The 18,824-nt window shown below is 51.5% G+C and overlaps 1 protein-coding gene across 1 annotated transcript in view; it reads left to right on the forward strand.

The window, feature by feature from the left end:
• The first annotated feature begins 343 nt into the window (after positions 1–343).
• PRKACB (protein kinase cAMP-activated catalytic subunit beta) overlaps positions 344–18,824 on the forward strand; it is a 92,080-nt gene continuing 73,599 nt past the window's right edge. The window contains exons 1-2 of the mRNA XM_069735805.1: positions 344–408; positions 613–805. Of these exons, the coding sequence (XP_069591906.1) occupies positions 637–805 (169 nt within the window). The 5' untranslated portion in view covers positions 344–408; positions 613–636. The remainder of the gene's footprint in view (positions 409–612; positions 806–18,824) is intronic.

The following is an 18,824-nucleotide window of genomic DNA, read 5'->3' on the forward strand; positions in this document are numbered from 1 at the left end:
TGGCAAATGCTAGAAGGGCCGGTCTGGTCGTGGGCCGCCTTGTCTGCTACGTTGTTAACAGTATCGGTGTTCTCAAGACCCCCATACTGTTAAGAGTTGTGATGGAGCACAAAGTCGCTGACTCCGTCACTTACCCCAACAGGCCACAGATGTCATTAGAAAATATTAGTCTTGTAGTAAATCTTCATTTCCTCGATCCAGGGTAATATTAGTAATATATCCCATCTGGTACTTTGGGACGGGGACAACATGGGCCTGTGTGATGTCAAATGCCAGGACTGAATTTTAGTCCCAGTCCGTACCTGCACGTGACAATTTTTGTTTTTCATTTTTTAAAGCTCTTTTTCATCTGCGGCAGAGACTGGGCAGGAGCAGCGGAGCCAAGGTCAGGTGGAAAGACGGCAGCGGGTACGTATACAAGGCTGACTCTTTACTGTATCCTCAGTGTAATATTCTTGAATCTTCCCTTCTTTCCATTCCTATTTCTTTACTTTTTTCTTCTGGAATCCTTTTGTATGTTGACTTTCCTATTCATGCCATTTCTCAGCATCTTTTTTATTTCTTTTCCTTATGTTAATTGACCAAACTTTAATGACTTTATTTAATTTTTAGGTTCCACAACGGGAGGATGACGTAATGGAAAATGACGTCCTCATCTCCCTGGTCCAGGAGCGAGTCCCGTTGTGGGACACCCGGGATCCACTGCACTCAAGCAACGTCACGATGCGGCGCCTATGGAATGAGGTGGCCAAAGAGATGTGGGATGGCTGGGACAACGCCCCGACTCGGGTACAAAATGCATTTGGTAAGTATTGCACTGCAGTATGAAGCAGCAGAGATCTTGGCCGTGCTCACTCGACTGTGTGTGATGAAAGAAACTCTCAGGAGTGCTCAGAAAATGCAAATGCAGAGAAAAACGCATATTTACCGCATCCGTTACCGCATGCGTCTAAAAAACGCTGCGTTTGTACGCGCCTATATGCGTTTTTTTCCCACCACTTGCGGATGCGGATTAAACGCTGCGGATTAAACCACAAATATGAAACTAGCCTTACAGTGTATCGATGCAGATGCTCGGTGGTTACAGTGTATCGATGCAGATGCTCAGTCGTTACAGTGTATCGATGCAGATGCTCGGTGGTTACAGTGTATCGATGCAGATGCTCGGTGGTTACAGTGTATCGATGCAGATGCTCGGTGGTTACAGTGTATCGATGCAGATGCTCGGTGGTTACAGTGTATCGATGCAGATGCTCGGTGGTTACAGTGTATGGATGCAGATGCTCGGTCGTTACAATGTATCGATGCAGATGCTCGGTGGTTACAGTGTATCGATGCAGATGCTCGGTGGTTACAGTGTATGGATGCAGATGCTCAGTCGTTACAATGTATCGATGCAGATGCTCGGTGGTTACAGTGTATCGATGCAGATGCTCGGTGGTTACAGTGTATCGATGCAGATGCTCGGTGGTTACAGTGTATCGATGCAGATGCTCGGTGGTTACAGTGTATCGATGCAGATGCTCGGTGGTTACAGTGTATCGATGCAGATGCTCGGTGGTTACAGTGTATGGATGCAGATGCTCGGTCGTTACAATGTATCGATGCAGATGCTCGGTGGTTACAGTGTATCGATGCAGATGCTCGGTGGTTACAGTGTATGGATGCAGATGCTCGGTGGTTACAGTGTATCGATGCAGATGCTCGGTGGTTACAGTGTATCGATGGAGATGCTCAGTCGTTACAATGTATCGATGCAGATGCTCGGTGGTTACAGTGTATCGATGCAGATGCTCGGTGGTTACAGTGTATCGATGCAGATGCTCGGTGGTTACAGTGTATCGATGCAGATGCTCGGTGGTTACAGTGTATGGATGCAGATGCTCGGTCGTTACAGTGTATCGATGGAGATGCTCAGTCGTTACAATGTATCGATGCAGATGCTCGGTGGTTACAGTGTATCGATGCAGATGCTCGGTGGTTACAGTGTATCGATGCAGATGCTCGGTGGTTACAGTGTATCGATGCAGATGCTCGGTGGTTACAGTGTATGGATGCAGATGCTCGGTCGTTACAATGTATCGATGCAGATGCTCGGTGGTTACAGTGTATCGATGCAGATGCTCGGTGGTTACAGTGTATGGATGCAGATGCTCAGTCGTTACAATGTATCGATGCAGATGCTCGGTGGTTACAGTGTATCGATGCAGCTGCTCGGTGGTTACAGTGTATCGATGCAGATGCTCGGTGGTTACAGTGTATCGATGCAGATGCTCGGTCGTTACAGTGTATCGATGCAGCTGCTCGGTGGTTACAGTGTATCGATGCAGATGCTCGGTCGTTACAGTGTATCGATGCAGATGCTCGGTCGTTACAATGTATCGATGCAGATGCTCGGTGGTTACAATGTATCGATGCAGATGCTTGGTGGTTACAGTGTATTGATGCAGATGCTCGGTGGTTACAGTGTATCGATGCAGATGCTCGGTGGTTACAGTGTATCGATGCAGATGCTCGGTGGTTACAGTGTATCGCTGGAGATGCTCGGTGGTTACAGTGTATCGATGCAGATGCTCGGTGGTTACAGTGTATCGCTGGAGATGCTCGGTGGTTACAGTGTATCGATGCAGATGCTCGGTCGTTACAGTGTATGGATGCAGATGCTCGGTGGTTACAATGTATCGATGCAGATGCTCGGTCGTTACAGTGTATGGATGCAGATGCTCGGTGGTTACAGTGTATCGCTGGAGATGCTCGGTGGTTACAGTGTATCGATGCAGATGCTTGGTGGTTACAGTGTATCGATGCAGATGCTCGGTGGTTACAGTGTATCGATGCAGATGCTCGGTGGTTACAGTGTATCGATGCAGATGCTCGGTGGTTACAGTGTATCGCTGGAGATGCTCGGTGGTTACAGTGTATCGATGCAGATGCTCGGTCGTTACAGTGTATGGATGCAGATGCTCGGTGGTTACAGTGTATCGATGCAGATGCTCGGTGGTTACAGTGTATCGCTGGAGATGCTCGGTGGTTACAGTGTATCGCTGGAGATGCTCGGTGGTTACAGTGTATCGATGCAGATGCTCGGTGGTTACAGGGTATCGATGCAGATGCTCGGTGGTTACAGGGTATCGATGCAGATGCTTGGCTGTTACATGGCAACTTACAGTATCTCCTGAGATATGCTGGGCGCACTGTAGGCCTCGGCCTGTATTCACACACTCATAGCACGGTGGATGAAGCTTCTTGCACATTGTCAGCAAAACTACAGTGAAACTAGTGTGCAGCTACTCAGCCAGGATATATCCACTGGAGCTCGTTTCTGACCATTTGTGCTAGATACACAGGAGGCAGCTAGAAATGAAAGTCTATAACCACCCGACTAGGATTTACAGGAGCTCTGCCCTAGCAGTGAAGAACGCTGACTAGCCGCCGTGCTCCCCAGCAGTCACCCATGCTCTCTGACTACACGTCACACACTCCTCTCAACATTTTAGCTCCACTTGAGCCGTGTGACATCACACTACGACATCAGCACAGTCATCACCAGAAGCCTCTTGGTTTGTGAACTACTCTGAATACAAACATCAAAAACTAATGGAACAGGACCTGGAAAGCACATCCAAATATAATAAACATTTGGGTGTACCCTCCTCGTTATTATAACATTCATTGCCATAATACACAAGTAATTCAGCAGTGTAAACAGGTTAAGTGCACAGTAATGAGACTTCAGTATTGCGCCTCCTTCCAAGAAAATCCAAATTTGTACCAAAAACCAAAACAGAGCCTTGTGCAACGCGCTGACATCACCACTAGATGGCGGTATCTGCATCGGTCCTGCAGCTGCTCCTGGGATAGAATGAACTTTATATTGTTCTGTACAGAGAAAATTCTAAGGCTATGTGCACACGTTCAGGAAACGCTGCGTTTTTTACGCTGCGTTAAGCCGCAGCGTCAAACACGCAGCGTCCAGATGTTACAGCATAGTGGAGGGGATTTCATGAAATCCCGTGTCCACTATGCATTAAAAGACGCATGCGGCAGACCCGCGTAAACGCACAAGCGGCGCGTCTTTTAAGAACGCAGCATGTCCTTACATTGCAGAAAAATGCAAGGACAGCGCAGGTGACCTGCCAGTGACCTCAGGTGCAGATTTGGTCAGGATTTTACCTGCGTAAAATCCTAATGCAATCCTGAACGTGGACACATACCCGGCTATGTGCACACGTTGCGGATTCTCTGCGCATCCGCAGCGTTTTTTGAGGTGCAGAAACGCTGCAGATCCGCAAATGATTTACAGTACAATGTAAATCAATGAGAAAAAAAAATGCTGTGCACACTTTGCTGAAAATCTGCTGCGGAAACGCTGCGGTTTAAAAGAAGTAGCATGTCACTTCTTTTTTGTGAATCTGCAGCGTTTTTGTACCCATTCCATTATAGAAAACAGCAGGGGGAAAGCAGCTGCTTTTTCTGCCAGGAGAGGCAGAATCCGCACCAGAAATTCCTAAGCCTAATCCGCAACGTGTGCACATAGCCTGAATCTTCAGTTCCCCAAGTGTGAGCCATGGAATGGAGAAGGTTTACAGCGGATAGCACATTCATACGGATACAAGCCTGGTTTTGGTTAGGCTATGTGCACACGTAGAAAAATCCGCTGCGGTTTATACTGCGGATTTATTGCGGATTTTAATGCGGATTCTGCTGCGGTTTTCCATCTGCAGTTTTCTATTGGAGCAGATGGAAAACCGCTGCGGATTCCGCACAAAGAATTGACATGCTGCGGAAAATAGTCCGCTGCGTTTCCGCGCGGCTTTTTCCGCAGCATGGGCACAGCGTTTTTGGTTTCCCATAAGTTTACACTGTACTGTAAACTCATGAGAAACTGCTGCGGATCCGCAGCTGCGGAAACGCTGCGGATCCGCAGCAAAATCCGCAACGTGTGCACATAGCCTTAAAGATCAATGCTATTTGGCGCAGGCAATTTATTTTTTAATCAACGCGTGGAGTACAATAAATGAACGAAGAGCAATGACAAAATCTGCTGTGCACGACCGCTCCAAGCTGTCAGACGACCCCAATACGCAGCACAGACCCCATTCCTACACCTGCATATATAGGGGGGGCGATTGTCAAGTATTGCAACAGAAATAACGGGGACTTCACAGCACCAAGCATAGCGCAGCGAGCCTGGAGGAGTGGGCAGCTCTGCAGAAGACGGGTCCGAAAGGGGAACAGACGTCTCACTAAGGAAGTTCTATGGGAACCAGATGCTAAAACCCAAAGGCTTGTACAAAAGGGGCATTTCTACTCTGCAATAGTGATGAGCGAATATACTCGCTGCTGGGGTTTTCCAGAGCACGCTCGGGTGGTCTCCGAGTATTTGTTAGTGTTCGGAGATTTAGTTGTCATCGCGGCAGCTGAATGATTTACAGCTAGTAGCCAGGCTGAGTACATGTTCCCTAGCAACCAGGCAACCGCCACATGTACTCAAAAAGGAAAAAAAAAAAAAAGAGCATGAACCGCACATCCCAAAATTATACGTTGATCTAAAGCCGCTAGGCAAAAATCTATATACTGAACATGAGGTTTTCAGTTTAACATTCTGATCAGACTGTATGAAGCCCACTGCCACTTCACGGCAAACCTCGTAGTGGGTCCTATCGCCTTAACGGAGCGGAGCCGTGCGCCATTGCCACAGCGGCCATGCACCAGCAGGGCGGACGGCCTGTTGCCCCACAGCACCCATGATGCGAGACTGAGCCCCCATGACTCCAGACCGCGCCGCCCCACCAGCACAAAGCCACAGCAACAATGGCCGCCACACAGCACCAGCACCAAAATGAAAGCATTGAAACTCACCTTCCTCCAGCTCCTCAGTGAGAGCCACAATGGGCTAGACCCCTGTACAGTCTCCTGCTAATTAAAATCATCTGTGCCAAATGGGAGGAGTGCTGGTCCAAGATAGACAAGAACATGCTTAGCAAAAAGGAAAAATGTAAGGGGTCTAGCCCATTTTGGCTCTCACTGAGGAGCTGGAGGAAGGTGAGTTTCAATGCTTTCATTTTGGTGCTGGTGCTGTGTGGCGGCCATTGTTGCTGTGGCTTTGTGCTGGTGGGGCGGCGCAGTCTGGAGTCATGGGTGCTGTGGGGCAACAGGTCGTCCGCCCTGCTGGTGCATGGCCGCTGTGGCAATGGCGCACGGCTCCGCTCCGTTAAGGCGATAGGACCCACTACGAGGTTTGCCGTGAAGTGGCAGTGGGCTTCATACAGTCTGATCAGAATGTTAAACTGAAAACCTCATGTTCAGTATATAAATTTTTGCCTAGCGGCTTTAGATCAAAGTATAATTTTGGGATGTGCGGTTCATGCTCTTTTTTTTTTTCTTTTGGTACCCACATGTGCTCAGCCTGGCTAGTAGCTGTAAATCATTCAGCTGCCGTGATGACAACTAAATCTCTGAACACTAACAAATACTCGGAGGTCACTCGAGCGTGCTGGGGAAAACCCGAACGAGTACACTCACTCATCACTACTCTGCAACCTACAACTGCGGATCTTTTTTAAAGGCCGATGCCTGTAGATGTAGACAGGTGCTTTATGTGAACTGCACAGCCGAGAGCCACAGGATCAGGGCAGATTTGTAGCCAAACAACTAAACTTTCCTGCAACAAAAGAAGTAGCATCAGTACGCTGTCAGCTGGAATAGGCAACCACAGGCAGGCGTCCACAGGAGGCGTCCACAGGCAGACATCCACAGGAGGCGTCCACAGGCAGACATCCACAGGCAGACAGACATCCACAGGCAGACGGACGTCCACAGACGGACAGACGTCCACAGGCAGACGTCCACAGGCAGACGTCCACAGGCAGACGTCCACAGGCAGACGTCCACAGGCAGACGTCCACAGGCAGACGTCCACAGGCAGACGTCCACAGGCAGACGTCCACAGGCAGACGTCCACAGGCAGACGTCCACAGGCAGACGTCCACAGGCAGACGTCCACAGGCAGACGTCCACAGGCAGACGTCCACAGGCAGACGTCCACAGGCAGACGTCCACAGGCAGACGTCCACAGGCAGACGTCAACAGGAGGCGTCCACAGGCAGACGTCAACAGGCAGACGTCAACAGGCAGACGTCAACAGGCAGACGTCCACAGGCAGACGTCCACAGGCAGACGTCAACAGGCAGATGTCAACAGGCAGACAGACATCCACAGGAGGCGTCCACAGGCAGACAGACGTCCACAGGCAGATGGACGTCCACAGGCAGACAGACGTCCACAGGCAGATGGACGTCCACAGACGGACAGACGTCCACAGGCAGATGGACGTCCACAGGCAGACACACGTCCACAGGCAGACGGACGTCCACAGGCAGACATCCACAGGAGGCGTCCATAGGCTGACGTCCACAGGTAGACAGATGTCCACAGGCAGACGGACGTCCACAGGCAGACACACGTCCACAGGCAGACGGACGTCTACAGGCAGACGGACGTCTACAGGCAGACGGACGTCTACAGGCAGACGGACGTCCACAGGCAGACATCCACAGGAGGCGTCCACAGGCAGACGTCCACAGGCAGACATCCACAGGAGGCCTACACTGTTTGACGTCCATAGGCAGACGTCCACAGGCAGACAGACGTCCACAGGCAGACATCCACAGGAGGCGTCCACAGTCGGACGTCCACAGGCAGACGGATGTCCACAGGCAGACGGACGTCCACAGGCAGACGGACGTCCACAGGCAGACATGGCGCAAGCCTCTGCACTCAGCAGCTCCATAAGGCATACGGGCGGCCACTGAGTCACCCATTTACAAGGACCTCCAGATTAGGGCCATGGAGCCGCTGCTGGCCGGTGGAGCGAGTTCAGCAGAGAGGTGCTATCAACTGGGCCAGAACCAGGGAGATAGTGGCAGTCAGATACCAAAAGTGCAGTGATATCAGGGTTCATGTGCAGGGGGTGAGGCTGCACTGACATAAGCACCAAGGATTATTCTCTACCTGCGGAAGAAGCCGGAGATGTGAGAACTGACGTCAGTCACTGCCTGAGCGATACATGGACTGGTAGAGATGAGGCAATCGGAAAGTGCAGGAGGAAAGCTGACCCTTCCATCATGTGCCCCATCGGGGCCTTGGTTTATGGTCCTGGCCACTACTTGGGTCTCTCCACACCTGACATCTAGTCAGGCAGATGAATGCAGTGACATTAAGACTGAAAGCCCAAACCACACTGGACTAATGGCGGGAAAGCCAAGAATACAAGTCGCTGTCACCAAGATAGAAATGCAAATAGCCTCTTCAGAGAGGACGAGGACTCTAGCGCCGCCTACTGGAAGTAGCAATCCTAAAAGTCAATATCGACCCTTTAACAAGCCTTGCAATTTGACAGGATAAAAACCAACCCAGAATCTCAGTTTGAAGACACCTTTTGGGGTGTTGCCCCTCCTCAGTGCAAATAAGAGATCTGATTAGCATTTCATGGCCTTTAAGTCTCCTCACACTGTGATGTCAGGCATGTGAATCTCAACAAGGAGAAACATTACCCCTTGTATCCCCCAGAGGCCTCATACAGCTAAATCAGAAATCTTGCTTTGCACTGATGAGGGGCAACATCCCAAAACATGTGTTTGTGAAAAGATTCTGGTTTAGCTTTTATCCTTCATTACATAGGAAGGCTCGTTATAGGGTCGATATCGACTTTTAGGATCGTCCCTGGCAATAGATGGTGTCACTCTGAGGAGGCAATTTGCACATTACACTAATACGTGTCAGCCATAGTCCTTGTAGGTCATAGACAAGATGGTCCCTAAATGTCAGCAGCAGAAAAGTACCAGCCACAATCGCCCAATATGGGCCAGTCATACTGATCCCGGAAACCCCCTAGCACAGAGCCCCGAATATTGGCCAGTCACAGTACCCCCGATAACTCACAGGTGCAGACCCCAATATTGGCCAGCCACAGTACCCCCAATAACTCGCAGGTGCAGACCCCAATATTGGCCAGCCATATTCATCCCGGTAACCCCCTAACACAGAGCCCCGACTATTGACCAGTCAGTACCCCCATTAAGTCCCAGATGCAGACCCCAATATTGGCCAGTCAGAGAACCCCCCGATAAACCCCAAGTGCAAACCCCAATATTGGCCAGCCACAGTACCCCATAAGTCCCAGATGCAGACCCCAATATTGGCCAGTCACAGTACCCCCCGATAAACCCCAGGTGCAGACCTCAATATTGGCCAGCCACAGAAACCCCAAAAAGCCCCAGGTGTAGACACCAATATTGGCCAGCCACAGAACTCCCAATAAGCCCCAGGTGTAGACACCAATATTGGCCAGCCACAGAACCCCCCAATAAGCCCCAGGTGTAGACACCAATATTGGCCAGCCACAGTACCCCCAATAAGTCCCAGAAGCAGACCTGTTATGGCTGGCAATCAGGCAACACAGCGTGCAGTAATCAGCGCACATACAGAGATCTGGCAATAACCCAAAACAATAGGACGAGCTCTGAGACGTGGAATCTCTGTAGACTGCAGTACCTGATCTATCCTCACACAACTATAAGCAGCAGTGGATTGCGCCTATCAACTACCTATGCAACTCGGCACAGCCTGAGGAGCTGACTAGCCTGAAGATAGAAATACAAGCCTGACTTACCTCAGAGAAATACCCCAAAGGAATAGGCAGCCCCCACATATAATGACTGTTAGCAAGATGAAAAGACAAACGTAGGAATGAAATAGATTCAGCAAAGTGAGGCCCGATATTCTAGACAGAGCGAGGATAGCAAAGAGAACTATGCAGTCTACAAAAAACCCTAAAACGAAAACCACGCAAAGGGGCAAAAAGACCCACCGTGCCGAACTAACAGCACGGCGGTGCACCCCTTTGCTTCTCAGAGCTTCCAGCAAAAGATAATAACAAGCTGGACAGAAAAAACAGAAAACAACTAGAAGCACTTATCTAGCAGAGCAGCAGGCCCAAGGAAAGATGCAGTAGCTCAGATCCAACACTGGAACATTGACAAGGAGCAAGGAAGACAGACTCAGGTGGAGCTAAATAGCAAGGCAGCCAACGAGCTCACCAAAACACCTGAGGGAGGAAGCCCAGAGACTGCAATACCACTTGTGACCACAGAAGTGAACTCAGCCACAGAATTCACAACACAGACCTCAATATTGGCCAGTCACAGTACCCCCGATAAACCCCAGGTGCAGACCCTAATATTGGCAAGCCACAGCACCCCCAATAAGTCCCAAGTGCAGACCCCAATATTGGCCAGTCACAGTACCCCCAATAAGTCCCAAGTGCAGACCCCAATATTGGCCAGTCACAGTACCCCCAATAAGTCCCAGGTGCAGACCCCAATATTGGCCAGTCACACTACTCCCGATAAGCCCCAGGTGCAAACCCCATTATTGGCCAGCCACAGTACCCCCCCGATAAGTCCTAGGTGCAGACCCCAATATTGGCCACACTACCACCAATAAGCCCCAGGTGCAGACCCCAATATTGGCCACACTACCACCAATAAGCCCCAGGTGCAGACCCCAATATTGGCCAATCACAGTACCCCCCAAAAAGCCCCAAGTGCAAACCCCAATATTGGCCAATCACAATACCCCCGATAAGCCCCAGGTGCAGACCCCTATATAGGCTAGTAGAGGCCAAGATGACGGGAGAGGCCGGAATATAATGGAGGTCAGGGTGTGCTGTAGTGGCGGGGGTGACAGGAGAGGCCAGTGTGTGCAGTAGAGGCCAGTGTGTGCTGTAGAGGCCGGGGTGTGTTGTAGAGGCCAGGATATAATGGAGACTAGGGTGTGCTGTAGAGGCCGGGGTGACAGGAGAGGTCGGTGTGTGCTGTAGAGGCCGGGGTGACAGGAGAGGCCGGTGTGTGCAGTAGAGTCCGGGGTATATTAGAGGTTAGTGTATAATAGAGGCCGGGGTGTGTTGTAGAGGCCAGGATTTAATGGAGGCTAGGGTGTGCTGTAGAGGCCGGGGTGACGGGAGAGGCCGCTGTGTGCAGTAGAGGCCGGTGTGTGCAGTAGAGGCCGGGGTATATTAGAGGCCGGGGTGACAGGAGAGCCATGGTATAATAGAGTCCGGTGTGTGCTGTAGAGGCTGGGGTATATTAGAGGCCGGTGTGTGCTGTAGAGGCTGGGGTAGCCCATTTTGGCTCTCACTGAGGAGCTGGAGGAAGGTGAGTTTCAATGCTTTCATTTTGGTGCTGGTGCTGTGTGGCGGCCATTGTTGCTGTGGCTTTGTGCTGGTGGGGCGGCGCGGTCTGGAGTCATGGGGGCTCAGTCTCGCATCATGGGTGCTGTGGGGCAACAGGCCGTCCGCCCTGCTGGTGCGTGGCCGCTGTGGCAATGGCGCACGGCTCCGCTCCGTTAAGGCGATAGGACCCACTACGAGGTTTGCCGTGAAGTGGCAGTGGGCTTCATACAGTCTGATCAGAATGTTAAACTGAAAACCTCATGTTCAGTATATAGATTTTTGCCTAGCGGCTTTAGATCAACGTATAATTTTGGGATGTGCGGTTCATGCTCTTTTTTTTTTTTTCCTTTTTGAGTACATGTGGCGGTTGCCTGGTTGCTAGGGAACATGTACTCAGCCTGGCTACTAGCTGTAAATCATTCAGCTGCCGCGATGACAACTAAATCTCCGAACACTAACAAATACTCGGAGACCACCCGAGCGTGCTCTGGAAAACCCCAGCAGCGAGTATATTCGCTCATCACTATTGCAGAGTAGAAATGCCCCTTTTGTACAAGCCTTTGGGTTTTAGCATCTGGTTCCCATAGAACTTCCTTAGTGAGACGTCTGTTCCCCTTTCGGACCCGTCTTCTGCAGAGCTGCCCACTCCTCCAGGCTCGCTGCGCTATGCTTGGTGCTGTGAAGTCCCCGTTATTTCTGTTGCAATACTTGACAATCGCCCCCCCTATATATGCAGGTGTAGGAATGGGGTCTGTGCTGCGTATTGGGGTCGTCTGACAGCTTGGAGCGGTCGTGCACAGCAGATTTTGTCATTGCTCTTCGTTCATTTATTGTACTCCACGCGTTGATTAAAAAATAAATTGCCTGCGCCAAATAGCATTGATCTTTAAGGCTATGTGCACACGTTGCGGATTTTGCTGCGGATCCGCAGCGTTTCCGCAGCTGCGGATCCGCAGCAGTTTCTCATGAGTTTACAGTACAGTGTAAACTTATGGGAAACCAAAAACGCTGTGCCCATGCTGCGGAAAAAGCCGCGCGGAAACGCAGCGGACTATTTTCCGCAGCATGTCAATTCTTTGTGCGGAATCCGCAGCGGTTTTCCATCTGCTCCAATAGAAAACTGCAGATGGAAAACCGCAGCAGAATCCGCATTAAAATCCGCAATAAATCCGCAGTATAAACCGCAGCGGATTTTTCTACGTGTGCACATAGCCTAACCAAAACCAGGCTTGTATCCGTATGAATGTGCTATCCGCTGTAAACCTTCTCCATTCCATGGCTCACACTTGGGGAACTGAAGATTCAGGCTATGTGCACACGTTGCGGATTAGGCTTAGGAATTTCTGGTGCGGATTCTGCCTCTCCTGGCAGAAAACGCAGCTGCTTTCCCCCTGCTGTTTTCTATAATGGAATGGGTACAAAAACGCTGCAGATTCACAAAAAAGAAGTGACATGCTACTTCTTTTAAACCGCAGCGTTTCCGCAGCAGATTTTCAGCAAAGTGTGCACAGCATTTTTTTTTCTCATTGATTTACATTGTACTGTAAATCATTTGCGGATCTGCAGCGTTTCTGCACCTCAAAAAACGCTGCGGATGCGCAGAGAATCCGCAACGTGTGCACATAGCCGGGTATGTGTCCACGTTCAGGATTGCATTAGGATTTTACGCAGGTAAAATCCTGACCAAATCTGCACCTGAGGTCACTGGCAGGTCACCTGCGCTGTCCTTGCATTTTTCTGCAATGTAAGGACATGCTGCGTTCTTAAAAGACGCGCCGCTTGTGCGTTTACGCGGGTCTGCCGCATGCGTCTTTTAATGCATAGTGGACACGGGATTTCATGAAATCCCCTCCACTATGCTGTAACATCTGGACGCTGCGTGTTTGACGCTGCGGCTTAACGCAGCGTAAAAAACGCAGCGTTTCCTGAACGTGTGCACATAGCCTTAGAATTTTCTCTGTACAGAACAATATAAAGTTCATTCTATCCCAGGAGCAGCTGCAGGACCGATGCAGATACCGCCATCTAGTGGTGATGTCAGCGCGTTGCACAAGGCTCTGTTTTGGTTTTTGGTACAAATTTGGATTTTCTTGGAAGGAGGCGCAATACTGAAGTCTCATTACTGTGCACTTAACCTGTTTACACTGCTGAATTACTTGTGTATTATGGCAATGAATGTTATAATAACGAGGAGGGTACACCCAAATGTTTATTATATTTGGATGTGCTTTCCAGGTCCTGTTCCATTAGTTATTGATGTTTGTATTCAGAGTAGTTCACAAACCAAGAGGCTTCTGGTGATGACTGTGCTGATGTCGTAGTGTGATGTCACACGGCTCAAGTGGAGCTAAAATGTTGAGAGGAGTGTGTGACGTGTAGTCAGAGAGCATGGGTGACTGCTGGGGAGCACGGCGGCTAGTCAGCGTTCTTCACTGCTAGGGCAGAGCTCCTGTAAATACTAGTCGAGTGGTTATAGACTTTCATTTCTAGCTGCCTCCTGTGTATCTAGCACAAATGGTCAGAAACGAGCTCCAGTGGATATATCCTGGCTGAGTAGCTGCACACTAGTTTCACTGTAGTTCTGCTGACAATGTGCAAGAAGCTTCATCCACCGTGCTATGAGTGTGTGAATACAGGCCGAGGCCTACAGTGCGCCCAGCATATCTCAGGAGATACTGTAAGTTGCCATGTAACAGCCAAGCATCTGCATCGATACCCTGTAACCACCGAGCATCTGCATCGATACACTGTAACCACCGAGCATCTGCATCAATACACTGTAACCACCGAGCATCTGCATCAATACACTGTAACCACCGAGCATCTGCATCAATACACTGTAACGACCGAGCATCTGCATCAATACACTGTAACCACCGAGCATCTGCATCAATACACTGTAACCACCGAGCATCTGCATCAATACACTGTAACCACCGAGCATCTGCATCAATACACTGTAACGACCGAGCATCTGCATCAATACACTGTAACGACCGAGCATCTCCAGCGATACACTGTAACCACCGAGCATCTGCATCAATACACTGTAACCACCGAGCATCTGCATCAATACACTGTAACCACCGAGCATCTGCATCAATACACTGTAACGACCGAGCATCTGCATCAATACACTGTAACGACCGAGCATCTCCAGCGATACACTGTAACCACCGAGCATCTGCATCAATACACTGTAACGACCGAGCATCTGCATCAATACACTGTAACCACCGAGCATCTGCATCAATACACTGTAACGACCGAGCATCTGCATCAATACACTGTAACCACCGAGCATCTGCATCAATACACTGTAACCACCGAGCATCTGCATCAATACACTGTAACGACCGAGCATCTCCAGCGATACACTGTAACCACCGAGCATCTGCATCAATACACTGTAACCACCGAGCATCTGCATCAATACACTGTAACCACCGAGCATCTGCATCAATACACTGTAACCACCGAGCATCTGCATCAATACACTGTAACGACCGAGCATCTCCAGCGATACACTGTAACCACCGAGCATCTGCATCAATACACTGTAACCACCGAGCATCTGCATCAATACACTGTAACCACCGAGCATCTGCATCAATACACTGTAACCACCGAGCATCTCCAGCGATACACTGTAACCACCGAGCATCTGCATCAATACACTGTAACCACCGAGCATCTGCATCAATACACTGTAACCACCGAGCATCTGCATCAATACACTGTAACCACCGAGCATCTGCATCGATACACTGTAACCACCGAGCATCTCCAGCGATACACTGTAACCACCGAGCATCTGCATCCATACACTGTAACCACCGAGCATCTGCATCGATACACTGTAACCACCGAGCATCTGCATCGATACACTGTAACCACCGAGCATCTGCATCGATACACTGTAACCACCGAGCATCTCCAGCGATACACTGTAACCACCGAGCATCTGCATCGATACACTGTAACCACCGAGCATCTGCATCGATACACTGTAACCACCGAGCATCTGCATCGATACACTGTAACCACCGAGCATCTGCATCAATACACTGTAACCACCAAGCATCTGCATCGATACACTGTAACCACCGAGCATCTGCACCGGCCTCTACAGCACACCCCGGCCTCTAATATACCCCGGCCTCTACAGCACACCCCGGCCTCTAATATACCCTGGCCTCTAATATACCCCGGCCTCTACAGCACACCCCGGCCTCTACAGCACACACCGGCCTCTAATATACCCCGGCCTCTACAGCACACTCCGGCCTCTACAGCACACTCCGGCCTCTAATATACCCCGGCCTCTACAGCATACCCCGGCCTCTACAGAACACCCCGGCCTCTACAGCACACATCGGCCTCTAATATACCCTGGCCTCTACAGCACACCCCGGCCTCTTATATACCCTGCCCTCTACAGAACACCCCGGCCTCTACAGCACACATCAGCCTCTAATATACCCCAGCCTCTACAGCACACACCAATCTCTACAGCACACACCGGCCTCTAATATACCTCGGCCTCTACAGCACACCCCGGCCTCTAATATACCCTGCTCTCTACAGAACACCCCGGCCTCTACAGCACACATCGGCCTCTACAGCACATACCGGACTCTACAGCACACCGGCCTCTACTGCACACACCAGCCTCTACAGCACACCCCGACCTCTAATATACCCCGGCCTCTACAGCACACCCCGGCCTCTAATATACCCCGGCCTCTAATATACCCCGGCCTCTAATACACCCCAGCCTCTACAGCACACCGGCCTCTACTGCACACACCAGCCTCTACAGCACACCCCGGCCTCTACAGCACACACCAGCCTCTTCAGCACACCCCGGCCTCTAATATACCCTGGCCTCTACAGCACATCCCGGCCTCTAATATACCCCGGCCTCTACAGCACACCCCGGCCTCTAATATACCCCGGGCTCTACAGCACAACCCGGCCTCTAATATACCCCGGCTTCTACAGCACACCCCGCCCTCTACAGCACACCGGCCTCTAATATACCCCGGCCTCTACAGCACACACCAGCCTCTAATATACCCCGGCCTCTACAGCACACACCAGCCTCTACAGCACACCCCGGCCTCTACAGCACACACCAGCCTCTACAGCACACCCCGGCCTCTAATATACCCCGGCCTCTACAGCACACCCTGGCCTCTAATATACCCCGGCCTCTACAGCACACCCCGGCCTCTACAGCACACACCAGCCTCTACAGCACACCCCGGCCTCTCCTGTCACCTCGGCCTCTACTGCACACACCGGCCTCTAATATACCCCTGCCTCTACTTCACACACTGGCCTCTACAGCACACCCCGGCCTCTAATATACCCTGGCCTCTACAGCACATCCCGGCCTCTAATACACCCCGGCCTCTACAGCACACCCCGGCCTCTACAGCACACCGCGGCCTCTACAGCACACCCCGGCCTCTAATATACCCCGGGCTCTACAGCACAACCCGGCCTCTAATATACCCCGGCTTCTACAGCACACCCCGCCCTCTACAGAATACCCCGGCCTCTACAGCACACCGGCCTCTAATATACCCCGGCCTTTACAGCACACACCGGCCTCTAATATACCCCGGCCTCTACAGCACACACCAGCCTCTACAGCACACCCCGGCCTTTACAGCACACCCCGGCCTTTACAGCACACCCCGGCCTCTACAGCACACACCAGCCTCTACAGCACACCCCGGCCTCTAATATACCCTGGCCTCTACAGCACATCCCGGCCTCTAATATACCCCGGCCTCTACAGCACACCCCGGCCTCTAATATACCCCGCCTCTACAGCCCACACCGGCCTCTAATATACCCCGGCCTCTAATATACCCTGGCCTCTACAGCACACCCCGGCCTCTAATATACTCGGCCTCTACAGCACACCCCAGCCTCTAATATACCCCGGCCTCTACAGCCCACACCGGCCTCTAATATACCCCGGCCTCTAATATACCCGGGCCTCTACAGCCCACACCGGCCTCTAATATACCCAGGCCTCTAATATACCCCGGCCCCTACAGCACACCCCGGCCCCTACAGCACACCCCGGCCCCTACAGCACACCCCGGCCTCTACAGCACACCCCGGCCTCTAATATACCCCGGCCTCTACAGCACACCCCGGCCTCTAATATACCCTGGCCTCTAATATACCCCGGCCTCTACAGCACACCCCGGCCTCTACAGCACACACCGGCCTCTAATATACCCCGGCCTCTACAGCACACTCCGGCCTCTACAGCACACTCCGGCCTCTAATATACCCCAGCCTCTACAGCATACCCCGGCCTCTACAGAACACCCCGGCCTCTACAGCACACATCGGCCTCTAATATACCCTGGCCTCTACAGCACACCCCGGCCTCTTATATACCCTGCCCTCTACAGAACACCCCGGCCTCTACAGCACACATCAGCCTCTAATATACCCCAGCCTCTACAGCACACACCAATCTCTACAGCACACACCGGCCTCTACAGCACACCCCGGCCTCTACAGCACACCCCGGCCTCTAATATACCCCGGGCTCTACAGCACAACCCGGCCTCTAATATACCCCGGCTTCTACAGCACACCCCGGCCTCTACAGCACACCCCGGCCTCTAATATACCCTGCTCTCTACAGAACACCCCGGCCTCTACAGCACACATCGGCCTCTACAGCACATACCGGACTCTACAGCACACCGGCCTCTACTGCACACACCAGCCTCTACAGCACACCCCGACCTCTAATATACCCCGGCCTCTACAGCACACCCCGGCCTCTAATATACCCCGGCCTCTAATATACCCCGGCCTCTAATACACCCCAGCCTCTACAGCACACCGGCCTCTACTGCACACACCAGCCTCTACAGCACACCCCGGCCTCTACAGCACACACCAGCCTCTTCAGCACACCCCGGCCTCTAATATACCCTGGCCTCTACAGCACATCCCGGCCTCTAATATACCCCGGCCTCTACAGCACACCCCGGTGTCACGATTCCCCTGACCGCTGTCACCACTGGGTCAGGATTCACACCGTGACCGTCACCCCTACGTCACGGATCAGGGGGACTTTAGGCCAACAGACGGCTATCACATGTGCAGGGGGGCTTATCTTAGTTATCCCTCCACTGCTAACAATGTGATGAAAAACCACACACAAGGCTATTGACCTCTTAGTTTACAGCAGGGGCTTATTCTAGGTATCCCACTGCTTTTCTATATACCACGAACTGCAGGGATTTATGTATATCCCGCTTACAGTTCCACTTAACACTTGCAGCTCTCTGGCGCCCCCCTTACTCTCAGGTCAGATTAGGTACTGCACCCTGGGTAATTAGTCGCCAGAAAGGCTGCCTGCTATGTACTGGCTATTGGGCACGCTGCAGCGACGCGATAACTACTCCCACACAGGCAGGAACAATAATTATCAAACCCGCAGTTGCTTCAGCATAATCCAACCGTCAGCACACTTTCGCTGCCACCAGCTTCGATTAAACGGGTCCGAAGCTAACCCAACACAACAGTAACAGTAGCGTATTTTCCC

This window comes from Ranitomeya imitator, chromosome 8, assembly GCF_032444005.1.
Source record: "Ranitomeya imitator isolate aRanImi1 chromosome 8, aRanImi1.pri, whole genome shotgun sequence".
Lineage (NCBI taxonomy): Eukaryota > Metazoa > Chordata > Amphibia > Anura > Dendrobatidae > Ranitomeya > Ranitomeya imitator.